The 15362-nt window shown below is 43.7% G+C and overlaps 1 protein-coding gene across 1 annotated transcript in view; it reads left to right on the top strand.

Moving 5' to 3' along the window:
* Positions 1–15362, top strand: part of Taf1b (TATA-box binding protein associated factor, RNA polymerase I subunit B) — a 55845-nt gene that overhangs the window by 27028 nt on the left and 13455 nt on the right. Inside the window, exons 8-9 of the mRNA XM_048353430.1 lie at positions 1168–1271; positions 14481–14627. Of these exons, the coding sequence (XP_048209387.1) occupies positions 1168–1271; positions 14481–14627 (251 nt within the window). The remainder of the gene's footprint in view (positions 1–1167; positions 1272–14480; positions 14628–15362) is intronic.

The following is a 15362-nucleotide window of genomic DNA, read 5'->3' as shown; positions in this document are numbered from 1 at the left end:
TGGATGGATGAATGGCCCACCTGGAAGTATGGGTAATTTTTTTTTTTCAGATGGAATACCTGAGTCAGCCTATTTGAGCTACTATGCCTACAACACAGAGATGAAGGAGGAAGCACACTGACCAGGCTCTTTCCCTAATGGCTCCCCCAGCCTCTGCCAGGGTCCTGAAGGCACAGACAGACGCAATGTCAAGGAAGATAGGCGAGCAAAGGGAAGAAGATGGACAGGATGACTGGGAGCCAAATCAGCTGAGGGAACTAGGGCTGAGGGAATGCTGGGTTAGGAAGCCTAGTGGTAAAATAACTGCAGACACACACTCTTGGATTTGTTTAAACTAGTTGGAAACTTAAGAATATCATGAGATAGTTGGCTAAGTGGTCTCACATACAGAAAGGAAGATATGATAAGATTTGTCTTACCCATTAGAAATGGATGGACCTGGAAAATAGTATGTTAAGTGACGAAATCAGGCCCAGAGAGACAAAGGACACATGTGTTTTTCTTTAATACGTGGATGGTAGGACTGATTTATTAATGTGCAAGTAAACATATACAGGGTTGTATGCAAAATGTACCAAAATGTATTCACTGAAGCATGATATTGGCAGAGGAGAATTCAAATGGTGCCTTAGAAAAGCCAACAGTCTAATAAAATGAATACCAGGAAACTGACACTTGAAAGGTGTGGGGAGGGGAGGCAAAGGGGGAGAGGGTGAACGAATGAAGAGAGGAAGTGGAGGAAATGTATGAGAGCTAGAATATGCTTGACTTATTTCTTTCTTTTGGAGGAGGCGGAGGTTGGTCTTGGGGCTTTAATTCGGGGCCTGGGAGCTAGTCCTGAGCTTTTTTTGTTCAAGGCTAGTGTTCTACTACTTTGAGCCACAGCTCCACTTCCATTTTTTGTTTGTTTGTTTTGTTTTGTTTTGTTTTGTTTTGTTGGCCTTTTTTTGAAGGGGGTGGTAAAGTGGAGATAAGAGTCTCATGGACTTTCCTGTCCAAGCTAGCTTTGAGCCACAGTCCTCAGATCTCAGCCTCCTGAGTAGCTAGGATTACAAGTGTGAGCCACCAGTACCCAGCTGCTTAACTGATTTCTTAATTTCCCTTTGAAAAGAGATTTCCAGGAAGAGTCTGCTGAATTAATACATAGCTAACTTTGTTGAAATACAGATTTGTTGAAGAGGACCATATTCCCTACATAAATGCTTACCAGCATTTTCCAGAAGAAATGAAATTATATGGGCGAGACAAAGGAATCTTTAGTGTAGAGGTAAGTGGATTTTTTTATTGATTTGTAGTCATTAATAAGAGTGATTTAGGGCTGGGGATATAGCCTAGTGGCAAGAGTGCCTGCCTCGGATACACGAGGCCCTAGGTTCGATTCCCCAGCACCACATATACAGAAAATGGCCAGAAGCGGCGCTGTGGCTCAAGTGGCAGAGTGCTAGCCTTGAGCGGGAAGAAGCCAGGGACAGTGCTCAGGCCCTGAGTCCAAGGCCCAGGACTGGCCAAAAAAAAAAAAAAAAAGAGTGATTTATATTTGCTTTCTCACTTAGTATTTGTTGTTGGAGGTTTCTAAAAATCTTAATTTTGGGCTGGGAATATGGCCTAATGGCAAGAGTGCTTGCCTCGTATACATGAAGCCCTGGGTTCGATTCCCCAGCACCACATATGTAGAAAATGGCCAGAAGTGTTGCTGTGGCTCAAGTGGCAGAGTGCTAGCCTTGAGCAAAAAGAAGCCAGGGACGGTGCTCAAGCCCTTAGTTTAAGGCCCGGGACTGGCCAAAAAAAGAAGTTTTAAGGGGCTGGAATTATGGCCTCATGGCAAGAATGCTTACCTCGTATACATGAAGCCCTAGGTTTGATTCCTCAGCACCACATATATAGAAAAACGGCCAGAAGTGGCGCTGTGGCTCAAGTGGCAGAGTGTTATGCTAGCCTTGAGCAAAAAGAAGCCAGGGACAGTGCTCAGGCCCTGAGTTCAAGGCCCAGGACTGGCAAAAAAAAAAAATCTTTGTTTATTCAAGTAAGGAACTGTAGTGATAATTTAGCGAAGAATGAAATTTAATTTTCCAAGTTCTTCATAAGAGTTGTGCTTTTATTGTTACTTCTACACTGCTTTGCTTTGGAGGAAGAGGAGAACGTCAGCATCTAGATTTTGGAGGCACTGTTATAAGTTTTCCCCTTGCATTAGTTTACTTTCCAATGGAGATGACTGATTCAGATTTCACTATGAGTCTTCATCACTACTTATTTTTCTAAGTATTATTATTATTATTTATTATTATTATCCCTTTGTCTTTTGCTAGGAGGTTTCAGTATATTAAATATGAAGTGTTTTTCTCGGCTTGCCTCCTTAAGGAATTTCTTTCATGGACATTTGTGACTTCCACGACCTTGATACTGTTTGTGATGTAAGAGGCTTTTGCTGAGTGCTTGCAAGATGTTGCTGGCCACTGTTAGATCACACCTGAAGTCATAGCTATTCAGGAGGCTGAGATCTGAGGATCATGGTTCAAAGCCAGCCTGGGCAGAAAAGTCCATGAGTCTCTTACCTCTAATTAACCACCAGAAAACCAGAAGTGACGCTGTGGCTCAAAGTGGTAGAGCTCAGGGACAGCGTCCAGGCCCAGAGTTCAGGCCCCACAATAACTAACCAAAAACAAACAAACAAACAAAAAAACAACAACTGATATTTGTTATAGCTTAATAAATACAGCTGTCATCTATAAGATGGTGAAATTGAGGCTCACAGAAATCAAGTAGCTAGCCAATATTCATAACAATTGGCAGATCGCGAAAACTGAATTGGGTCCCACAATTCTTTCCAGTCACCAGTAGTACTTCTTCTTCTGGGCCTCAGTGGCTTCTCACTCTGATAAGCACTCCAGTCAGAGCCAGGCACTGCTGACTCACTCTTGTAATTCTGGTTTACTCAGGAGGCTGAGATCTGTGGTTTGAAGCTTTTCCAGGCAGGAACATCGATGAGATTATTATTTGCAATTAAACACACACACACACACACTCAGCTGGAAGTAAAGCTGTGGCTCAAGTGATAGAGTGCTAGCGTTGAACAAATAAATTCAGGGATAATGGTTAGACCCCAAGTTTCAGCTCCAGACTGGCGTGTGCATGCGTGCGTGCGCACACACACACACACACACACACACACACAAATCTACTATCAGGAGGTGTTAGAGCTTCCAGAGATGGTGGAACTAAGAGGTACAAATCTTGTTGCTCAGAAAGAAATAGTAAAGAGGCTAAAATCATCCCCCCCAAAGCCCAAGACCTTAGATGTCAAGAGATTGACAAAAGCAAATAATAAATTGAAAAGTATCTATTAATTAAAAAACAAAAACTTCTGAACTTTGGATAAGAACAGTGGGTCTGCGGCATTCTTACCTGAAGTTGTTCCTATCTGTCACCCTCCCCTTAGAGGTGGCAACCAAGATGGAACTACCATGGCAGGGTGGCTGTTACCTTTAGCTTCATTGCTAGATGAGCTGATCTGGTTTGAAGCAAAGGGGAAAAGGTCTATATGTGCCCACGTGCTGATATTATCAGGTAACAGAAAATTCCACAGGAAATGATCTGGGAATCCCAAGCCTTTAGCCTGAGATTGAGGACCACTAATGGGTTAGACTGTAGCCCTAGCATGGCAGAGCACAGCTGTTAAGGGAGCATTGTAGATTCCAAGCCTCATGTCTGCTCATTCTCGTGGTAACGGGAGAATTCAGCATCAGGAAAAAGTTGATGTTTCATTACCACAAGGTAAGGCACAGACTATAGCATGTGTGTCTATACACACACATGTGCTAACAGATATATAACATACAATAATCACCTGAAATTTCGAAATTATTATCTACTTATTAATGTATCATTATTATTTACTTGCTACTATTAACTTCTGTTAGAGGCAAGTGGGTTTCCTTCTTCAGAAATAGAACTGAGGGGGCTGGGGATATAGCCTAGTGGCAAGAGTGCCTGCCTCGGATACACGAGGCCCTAGGTTCGATTCCCCAGCACCACATATACAGAAAACGGCCAGAAGCGGCGCTGTGGCTCAAGTGGCAGAGTGCTAGCCTTGAGCGGGAAGAAGCCAGGGACAGTGCTCAGGCGCTGAGTTCAAGCCCCAGGACTGGCCAAAAAAAAAAAAAAGAAATAGAACTGAGGCATGGAAAAAATAGATTGCAAAACCAAACCACCTATGGTTTCATAAGTAATTTGGTACTTGGTTGTGCAGAGTGGGGGAGATGCTCTTTGATGGTGTTCATGTTTGCTTTGAGAAGAATGTCATCATAACAAAAATATTTAATAGTGATCTGACATCTCTGAAACTAACCTCTGTTCACATATGCTTTGAGGCAAGCACTCTTACCACTAGGCCATATCCCCAGCCTTCACATATGCTTTGATAAACAGGCTGATGTTAGGGTTCTTCCCCCACACAAAATGAAAGGAACGTTTGTGAGAGTTCCAGTATTTCATGTTGTCTTTGAAGTAAGAGCTTAGGAGAACAGCTAGACTATCGGCAAATCAGACTCTTGACAGAATTAGAGCACATGACACCCTTTATCTGTGCCTCAGTTACCCTTGGCCAGCCCCAGCCCAAACTCAGGGCCTGGCACTTGCTAGGCAGGCATTCTACCACTTGAGCCAGGCCCTCAGCTCAACAATCCATAAAATGCATAAGTTTTAAATAGCACACCATTTTGAGAGTGGTGTGGCATCTCCTGCCATCCTGCTGACTCCTGCTCAGGAAGTGAACTGACCCTTGCCCGGTATACTGGCATTGTATACGCTGCCCTCCTGTGCACTTGTCACTTGTAGCCATCTTGGATATCAGGCCAATTATGGAAGTATCACATGAACAACAATGTTGGCCATATGGATACGCCAGAGAAACTATAAAGCCCTTCCTTTAAGTGAAAGCACAATAAAATACTTTGAGAAGCCAGGTATAGTGTGGCATGCCTGTAATCTCAGCTACTTGGAAGGTAGAGACAAGAGGATCATGGTTTGAAGTCAGCCAGGACAAAACTAGTAATACCCTATCCCAAAAACAAAACAGGAAATTCTTTAAAAAGGTGTAAGTGTGTCCCAAGTGGTCAAGCACACTGAGTTTACTTCCCAGTACTGCCAGGAAAATTTAACCTGGTGTGATGGTGTAATCCCTGCTACTCAGGAAGTAAAATCAGGGTCTGGGCACTGGGCCTTAGCTTTTATGCTGAAGGCTGGTTGGTACTCTACCACTTGAGCCACACTCCACTTCTGGCTTTTTGCCAAATAATTGGATATAAAGGTCTCATGGACTTTCCTGCCCAGGCTAGGTCCAAATCATGATTCTTAGATCTCAGCCTCCTGAGTAGCTAGGATTACAGGTGTGAGCCACTGGTGCCCCACAATCTGTTGGTTTTGTATGGTCTTACTCTGCAGCTCAGACTGGCTTTAGACGTATGGTCCCCATGCTCTCACCTCTCAGCTGCTCACAGTGCAAGAGTGCACCTCCAAGCTCAGGTGATTGTTCAAGAATTGTAAATGGATTTGACCTGGCTGGTTCATGAAAGTTTGCTGCAAATAAAATGTAATTTGTTTATAAGCAATATTTTTGTGCATGAAGAGGTAGGTCTAATATGTGAGAGCTGTTTTTTCTCTAACAGGTTTTTTCCTATAGAGAATTGCAGCACCTGTCACCATTGGATTGATTGGTTGGTTGATTGTTTGTGGTGCTGGTAGCTGCACTCTTTGAAATTACATGTTTAAGTCATTTTATAATTAAATATACAGTGTTACTATTCAAAATAAGCTATGAATTACAGCAGTTGTTAAAGCTCAAATAGTTTTCTTGTGTCTCCCCTGTATCTTCAGGTCTTAAATCAATAGACAAAAATTGTCATTATTCCCTAAGCAACATAATGTAACAGCTATTTAACATTGCATTTGCTCGGTATTGGTTAAATATGTAGCACATTTTCTTTACCATTCATCGCGGGCTTTGAGGGGATGGGCTTTCTGGGCTTTGAACCCAGGCCTCATGCTGGCTCTGCAGGTCCTCTGTCTGCCACTGGCGTCTTGCCTTCACCCACTGGTTGCTGATGGACATGGCTCTGTTCCATTCCTGTAGAGAGATGCCTGATAGGGAGTTGTTGGATGATATGATTTGTTGTGATTTTAGTGTGGCTTTGCTTCTTCTCCTTTTCTTTCATTGTACTACAGTTTGCACTCACAGGTAGCAAGCATTTTACTATACCTGAGCCATGCGTCCTTGCTTTAGTTGATCAGGTAAGTTCTTGTCCTTTTGCCCAGGTTGCTGTCTTCTGAGTAGCTATGATTACAGAGTAAGCCACCATGCTCTACTTGTGTTTGAGATAGGGTCTTTTCTAACTACCTCTTGTAGTGGGGAGGGGAGGAACTATATGATTCTTGTATCTTCGCCTTATTGTTGGTTCTCTCAGGACCCTCCATACTGAATATAAGGACTATACTAATTTATATTCCCACCAGTAATGTACAAGCATTCCTTTTGCTCTCTATCTTTTCTAGTACATAGTATCTTCATCCTTTTAAATAATCTTTAGCTAAGGGATAGAGCAAAATAGATTTCTTAGAGATTTGGGTAGAAATAAAAATAATGAGATTTTTGTCTTGGTAACAATCATTGCAGTTTGCTTTTTCACTTCTATCTTGGAGAGTTTGTTTTTCTCACAATACTGAGGTTCTCAACTCAGAGCCCTATAACTTGCCAGGCAAGTGCTTTACCATTTGATCCACACCCCCAGCCCAAGAATTTTTTTTTAACTTTGTATTTTGGAATGATTAGGGATGTATAGAGAAGTCATAATACTGAAAGTAGAGCCCTGAGCTCAAATCCCAGTTCCACAGATAATATCCATAATAATAAACACTGCAAAGAGATTCATGGAGCCTCTACCTAGATTCTATTATTATTAACATGTATCTCTGTTGTTTTATTATTGTGGTGTACAACCAGGCTCCTGAGTTCTAACCCTAGGACCAGGCATACACACACATACACACACGCACACACACACACACACACACACACACAGAATTTCATTGAATTTTGATGGAAATTCCCTAGGGGTTATTATAACTTCTGCTTATGAGCAAGGACATTTAAAAGAGGGGTTAGGGGTGTGTCTTTTATCACGCCTATAAAAATCAGTGAATGTAGTCAGTAATCTTTTTTTGCCAGTCCTGGGGCTTGAACTCAGGGCCTGAGCATTGTCCCTAGCTTCTTTTTGCTCAAGGCTAGCACCCTACCACTTGAGCCACAGCACCACTTCTGGCTTTTTCTATATATGTGGTGATGAGGAATTGAACCTAGGGCTTCATGTATGCGAGGCAAGCTCTCTACCACTAGGCCATATCCCCAGCCCTGGTCAGGAATATTTTATCAGTTACTTTGTAGTCTTCACCAATATATTGAAACCCACAGTGTATCACTCAAGTTAGAAAGTAGCTATATAAGGCTGCACTTATATTTTTTTTAGGAGAATGATACTTTGTGTTTGCAATTTCATTTGGATTGTCTATTATTTAGTTGGCTCCTAGGCTAATGATAATAGGCCAGAGCTGAGAAACCAGAACACAGAAACTGCCAGCAGAGTGTTTGGAAAGGTTGGTTTTTTTTGTTTTTTTGTGTTTTTTTTTTTTTTGTTTTTTTGCCAGTCCTGGGCCTTGGACTCAGGGCCTGAGCACTGTCCCTGGTTTCTTCCTGCTCAAGGCTAGCACTCTGCCACCTGAGCCACAACACCCCTTCTGTCCATTTTCCATATATGTGGTGCTGGGGAATCGAACCGAGAGCTTCACGTGTAGGAGGCAAGCGCTCTTGCCACTAGGCCATATTCCCAGCCCTTGGAAAGGTTTTTAAATGGTCTTCAGAAGGTTTCCTATCTCTCATCCTGTGACCAGAACAAATTGTTGGCTCCTGTTCACTTGTCACATCCTCATTGGCCATCAGTTTATCATCTTGTATTTGTTCCTAGGTTTCAGATGGTCCATGGTAATTGATTGTATGGTTCTGCAGTGGTCTCTTCCTCAGGACACACAGAATTGTGGGTGTGGGTGTGTGCGCGCACACTACAAGCTCCCAGAAAACTAGACTTGGAACATAAGAAGGCATTGTTAGTTGCTGCCTGGGAGATGTGCACCCAGTAAGACACCTGGAAGGACATACACATAAATACAAGAAAACAACATGAAACCCCAAATCTTGTTTGTAGAGGTGGGGCAGGGCACAGGCAGGATAGGAAGATGGTGGAGGAGGGGATTTGTTCCGAGCACTGTGTGTACATATGGTGAAACCTCTCACCCTACAAATTTCTGTTAACCCAAAAATAAGACAGATAATACTAGCAGACTGACAGTAAATAGGTGAACTACTTTATGTATCATATGTGGGATTCATTTTACCTTCTCATAAATAGTCCATTACAGTGCTTTGTTATTACTTCTGATAGGTATTTTTCCTTATTAATTTCACTTTGTCTCAGTCTGGATTAACAGGTGCATGTAGCATTAGCGTCTCAGCTGAGTCTTACTGCAGAACAACAACAGTACGTAGGGTGGGGCACTGCTCTTTTTGTCTTAAACAGCTGAGCAGGAAGTTCATCCCTGACAAGAGTACTGTAATCTGCTGTATTTATCACCAGAGCCTGCTGTTGTGTAACAGAAACTCTAGCTTGTCCTTGCCTGTCTTAAATCATTGCTTCACGAAGGAAAATAAACTCACTGGAATATTTGTGAAATTCAATTAAAATGCTTTCCCAGTGCTCCATTTTTCTTTCATCTCAAAGCACTTTACTGTAGAGCCCAAGACTCATTGAGCTGTGGTTTCTCACTATTGTGATGAAATGGGTCTGTGGCACTCTGAAGCCCGCTGTGTGCTGTTTGGGACACCTCTCGGGCCGGTGGCAGCCGGTGGAGAAGCAGGCCACCCTCCCCCGGCCCCCTTTCTAAGCCCAGGGAAGGCCCGGGATGCCTGTGCCTGACTGTGTACTCAGTTGACAGGCAGCTTTTCTTCTTTGTATGCTTTGCTTTTGCTCACAAAAGTTCATTCACTCTTCTGTAGTATGTTGAAACTTTTAAATGGAAACAGCTTTTCGTTAACAAAGGAAGCATTTTCTTCCCCTTCCACGTCTTTGCTCTCTCCACTAAGTCTTGGCTTCTTGAGCAGCTGAGCCTCCACCAGAAATGACAAAAGGTGCGATTGTGCTCTGAGATGGCGGAGAAGATAATGCCTGCCGGTGGAGTTGTGTGTGGGCTGCCGGGACAGTTTTTCTTCTGTGTCTGGATTTTTATTTTTGCAGAAAGTGGAACACACCTTAAAAATACCCTTCCTGGCCTTCCAAAGGCAAAAAAAAAAAAAATTCTTCCTAAACCTTCATCCTAGGTGTGCCATTTCTTTCCATCAAGTTCTTCTGCCCCATCAACAACAGATGAGAGAAAACTCACTTAGCATGGAGGGAATGGAGCACTATACAGAGAAGTGTGATTCACTTACTTTGCCACAGGCCAGGCGAGTTTCCGTGTGCCCACCTGCCATTACCCTGACTTGGGTCATGCAAGGCCTTAGTATTTCCAGTCATCTTTGCTGAGTTGTCACTTCTAGCCCAGCATGAGCAGCCCTTGAGTTTATTTTCTTATTTAAATGGAAGATAATCTCCTCTGCTTCTTCCATTTCAGTTTGGACTCCAGTTTCTGGGAAATGGTGATTTGAAACATGATTTACTTCTAGCAAAAATTTCTCACGGGGCTGGGAATATGGCCTAGTGGCAAGAGTGCTTACCTCGCATACATGAAGCCCTGGGTTCGATTCCCCAGTACCACATATATAGAAAACGGCCAGAAGTGGTGCTGTGGCTCAAGTGGCAGAGTGCTAGCCTTGAGCAAAAAGAAGCCAGGGATAGTGCTCAGGCCCTGAGTCCAAGGCCCAGGACTGGCAAAAAAAAAAAAAAAAATTCTCAGTTCACCTGGAGGAATAAGCTGAAAATGAGTCTCCTTCAGGGGCAGCGTCTCTAGCAGTCAGACCCAGATTCACTGTCTCTGGCACGTAGACTTTATTCTCACCGTTTCCCTCAGTAGCTCAGACAAGAAATCAGTTTCCTATTTGTAGACCCCCCCCCCACCCTCAGTCTCCCTCCCACTTTCTCTCACTCGCTTTTCTTTTGAGATTTGAGGTGCTGGGCAATTACTGTGCCACTGAGCTATCACATACCTCCAGCCCTTGATTTTCCTTTTATATTGGGAATCTTCAGACCCGTTTCTAGAAAGATACTATATAATGCACGTACTTCCCTGCCACTGTCCTTGGCAATGTTTCTAAATCCTCGAGAATCAGTCATTTTGTCAGGCCTTGTGGAGTCAGCAAGAAGAAAGAGATAAGATGAAACTGGAAATGCATTCCAGTACACCTCCAGTATTCTGAATGTTGATAAACAACATTCTCATCCTTTCTGAATAGACGCAGTGCAGGTTCGGCCAGCACCCACGGAGTGGCACTTCACCGTGATGACTCACTCCTCTTGGAGCAGTCTTCCACCCTTGTGAAACTGGGTCTCTTGGCTGAAGGTAGAAAGTCTCTCCTAGCACTGTCAGTTCCTTCAGAAGCAGCTCTAATAAGGTCTTATCAGGTCAGGTATTAGTCCACTAAGACTTCAGACTTTACTGTAGATGTGCTCATTATCTGACTCTGCAGGCCTTGGGAGTGTTTGTGCAGGCTTTGTTAGAATAACATCTGACAGTTTCAAATCTACCCCAGGGAAATTAAGGTAAGTACAATGTCAACAGGTGTTCTCAGATCCCCTCGTTCCCACCAGACAGCTCAGTGAGAGACCAGAGGATGTGTCTTTTGTTCCCAGCCTCCCACACTATAACCATCACTGGAATGTGTGTACACATTTCTCTTCTCAAGTTAGCAGAGTAAGATGGCCCTAGTGTCTGCCCATATACAAGGAAAATGAGGATGGAAGGGGCTGCATTTTATTTATTGTTTGCTGCTCTCCTCAACTGGTATATTCTGTTTCCTCTAGATTCACAAATTTTATTCCTTCAGGTTCTGAAGCTTTAGTATGTATAAGAATACTCTGGAAGCTGGGCTCCAGTGGCTCACGCCTATCATCCTAGCTATTCAAGAGGCTGAGATCCTCAGATCTCAGTTTGAGGCCAGCCTGGGGAAGAAAGTCCATGAGACTTTTGTCTCCAGTTAACTGCCACCCCCCCCCCCAAAAAAAAGCTGGAAGTTGAACTGTGATTCTAGTGTAGAACACTAGCCTTGAGCACAGAAACTCAGGGACAAGGCCCTGAGTTCAAGCCCCAGGACCAGCACAAAAGAGAAAGAGGGAGGCATGAGAGAGAAAGAAAGGAAGGGGAAGAACTGAAAAGAGGAAAAAATAAAAGAAGCCAGGTACCGGTGGCCATAATCGTAGCTACTCAGGAGTCTTAGATCCAAGGATCACAGCTCAAAGCCAGTCCACGAGACTCATCTCCAAGTAACTACCGAAAGGCCAGAAGTGGAGCTGGGGCTCCAAGTGCACTAGCCTACCACTGAGGACAAAAGGTCAGGGACAGTGCCCAAGGACTGGCACACATACACAGAAATACTCTGGAGATTGGGAGGCTGAGGCAGAAGAATCCCAAGTTCAAAGCCAGCCTGAGTTAATAGGGAGACTCTGACTCAACAACAACCAAAAAAGTGTGGTGGCACACACCTATAATACCATCACTTCTGGCACAGAAAAAAAATAAAGAAAAGGGGCTGGGAATGTGGCTTAGTGGTAGAGCACTTGCCTAGCTTGCATGAAGCCCCAGGTTCAATTCCTCAGTACCACATAAACAGGAAAGGCTGGAAATGCCACTGTAGCTCAAGAGGTTGAATGCTAGCCTTGATGCCTAGCCTTGAGCAAAAAGAAGTCAGGGACACTGCTTAAGCCCTGAGTCCAAACGCCAGGACTGGCAAAAAACAAAAAAAGGAAGACGAGGGAAACTCCTAGAGAACTCATTTAAGCAGTGTCCTGTCAGACCAGCATTCTAATGTAGGACCTAAGAGATGCCTTCAGAATAAGCATCTTGCACGATTGCCATAGAGATGTTGGTCTGTGCAGTGCACAAGAGTCTTACCACTCTTCCTGTCTTTTCTTTGTTCTACATTGTTCTACAAAAATTGAGATATTTGATAAATTAGCAAGTAACCCAAAGGTCAGCATAAATAACAGGCTGTTTGGCCTTAACTAGGGAGTTGGTGTTGCTTGTTTCTTGTTGTAGTACTGAGGTTGAACACTTGAGCTATGCCCTCAGCCCTTTGGGGATATTTTGTTTATTTGTTGTTGTTAAGGTAGAGTCTTGCTAATTTTTTCTCGCCTGGCCTCAAACTCATGGCCTTCCTGCTTCTTTCTCCCAAGTAGCTAGGTTTAGAAGCATGTATCACCATGCTGAGCTTAAATCTGAAGTTATAAACAGGATTCTGCCAAGCCTTTTATTCGATGCAATACATCAGAGATTCTAAATACCTAGTGAAAATATGTGCAAATGCCTGCAGCTTCTAGGAGGTCCTTCCCTTGGGTGTGTCCTAGAGGTGAGTGCATCTTCTACAAGTCAGTCTGACACGGTCACTGAATGTGTACCCTGGCTGTTACGTGGTAGTTACTCACATTTTATCATCTTATCCTCTCTGGCTAAGGACAGTGGGACAGAGACAGAAATGTTGCACAGTTTTCTTACTCTGTAAAAACACGCTAAGTAGCAATGCTCAAAGCTGCTGCCGAAGATCAGACCCATTGCTGCGCTGGACTGCAAGCTGGCCTGGCTTGTTTATGCTAGGGGCAAATGTGGGGAGGGACCAGGGGCCCTGCCAAGACTGGCATTCTGCTGCGTGCGTGCATGTGTGTGTGTGTGTGTGTGTGTGTGTGTGTGCGCGCGCGTGTGTGTGTGTGACAGGTCTTGCTGTGTAGCACAGGCTGGCCTTGAATTCACAATCCTCCTGCCTCTGTGAGGGGATTACAGGTGTGTACCACCACTTTCTGCACATTCTGATGCTTTCAGGGAGGTCCTCTGGGACAGAAATGGTGTGAAACTAACTTACAGTATAACAAAATGAATATCAACACACTGGAACTTGTTTTTGTTTTTTTTCCAGTCCTGGGGCTTGAACTCAGGGCCTGAGCACTATCCCTGGCTTCTTTTTGCTCAAGGCTAGCACTCTACCACTTGAGCCACAGTGCCACTTCTGGCCTTTTCTATATATGTGATGCTGAGGAGTTGAACCCAGGGCTCCATGTATACAAGGTGAGTACTTTACCACTAGGCCACATTCCCAGCCCACACTGGAACTTGTGATGTGGAGGAAGGAGTCGAGGGGGGTAGATGAATGACATAGGAAGGGTGTGGGAAGAGCAACGTTGAGTTGTAGATTTCTAATTACTCAGAACCTAATGTCATCTCCCATGTGATGTTATGTCAGGGGGCTGCGCATAGGATGAAGCTAAAGATTAATGAGCACGCAGGGAGTTGTACATTGTTGCAGTTGTGACAGCATGACTGGAGTTAAGTGTCATCTCAGCCTTATCTTTTCTCCAGATGCTCCTAAGGCAAGAATTGTGGACTCCATTCACTAGATCATGTGCAAGGCCATGGAGTTTCACGAGCCAAATAGAATTTTAGTGGCTTTTAGTGGCTTTTTAATTTAGTACTATTACTGCTTAGAATTACTGTTAGTATAGTAAGAAATTGTGGACGTTTTCCCCCTTCATATTTTTCTCTACAAAAATATGTATTCAATAGATAACATTATTTTTTAATCAGAAAATATTTTTTTAAATAACTTAGGCTACAGGCACTGCTCTCTTGTTGTTTTTGTAGTGTTAGAACTTGAGCCTTGTGATTGCTAGGCAGAGGTTCAACACTTGAGCCACACTCTCGGCTCTTTAAGAATTGACACATTGGGGGCTGGGAATATGGCCTAGTGGCAAGAGTGCTTGCCTTGCATAAATGAAGCCCTGGGTTCGATTCCCCAGCACCACGTATATAGAAAATGGCCAGAAGTGGCGCTGTGGCTCAGGTGGCAGAGTGCTAGCCTTGAGCAGAAAGAAGCCAGGGACAGTGCTCAGGCCCTGAGCCCAAGGCCCAGGACTGGAAAAAAAAAAAAGAAAGAAAGAAAGAAAGAATTGATACCTTGGCAGGCACTAGTGGCCCATGCCTGTAATCTTGTCTGTTCGGAAGACTGAGATGTGAGGACTGTGGGCCCAAGCCAGCTCTAGAACTCAAATCGGAGAGACTCTTACCTCCAGTTCAATTAACCAGCTAGAAGGGAAATGAAGGTGTGGCTCACGTGGTAGAGGCAAGGAGGTCAGGGAGCCTAGTAAGAACTTAAGAGCCTGGGTTCATGCTCTAAGACACACGTGCACGTGCTCACATGCACACACACAAACGCTATCTTGATCACCTGTTTTTCATTTCAGTCTGGCCTGACTATGAAGAGATCTACAAAAACATGATTGAAGTTGCCATATTTTTAGATTTGCCACGTTTTCCAGACATAACTGAAGATTGCTACCTCCATCCCAACGTCTTGTGTATGAAATACTTAATGGAAGTCAATCTCCCTGGTAAGGAGTGGTGGCCCTGGGGGTAGAAGGGTGGGAGTGGTAACTTTCTTCACGGTTGGGATTAGGGTAAGCAGATAAGAAACCTTCCTTTCCAGTCACAGACTACCACAGCCCAAAGGGGTCTATACATAACAAGCTTTGGTCCATAATACTATCTGAGAAATAGTTCAAACTACTTAAAATACATAAATGGACAGTGTTCAGAAATAGAGCTCTATTTTGGTGTCAGAGTATTATGCTTGAGAGAATATATGTAGCGTTTATAGCAATTCTGAGCGAAGCACCTGGGGCTCACACTTGTATAGCTCCTCATTAGGCTGAGATACAAGAATCATGGTTCCAAGCCAGTCCAGGCAGGAGAGTCCCTGAGATTCTTTTCTCTAATTAACCACCATTTAAAAAAAAAAAAAAAAGCTAGAAGTAGGGCTGTGACTCAAGTGGTAGAGCATCAGCTTTGAGTGGAAAAAGCTAAAGGGCAGTACCCAGGCCTTGAATTCAAACCTCAGTACTAGCACAAAAAATAAATACAGAAAGTCTGCTGAGTGCAAGCAAAGTCATAAATATTTCATTACAAGTTACTCTTTTTTAATAAAACACTACATTTACGTGAAATTATTACTATTTAATGAGTGTTTTTAAAAATATCCTAGGCAGGGGCTGGGGATATAGCCTAGTGGCAAGAGTGCCTGCCTCGGATACACGAGGCCCTAGGTTCAATTCCCCAGCACCACATAT

Source organism: Perognathus longimembris, chromosome 8 (assembly GCF_023159225.1).
Source record: "Perognathus longimembris pacificus isolate PPM17 chromosome 8, ASM2315922v1, whole genome shotgun sequence".
NCBI classification, from domain to species: Eukaryota; Metazoa; Chordata; class Mammalia; order Rodentia; family Heteromyidae; genus Perognathus; species Perognathus longimembris.
The sequence above is the reverse complement of the archived record's forward strand: the minus strand, read 5'-3'. Positions and strand labels throughout refer to the sequence as shown.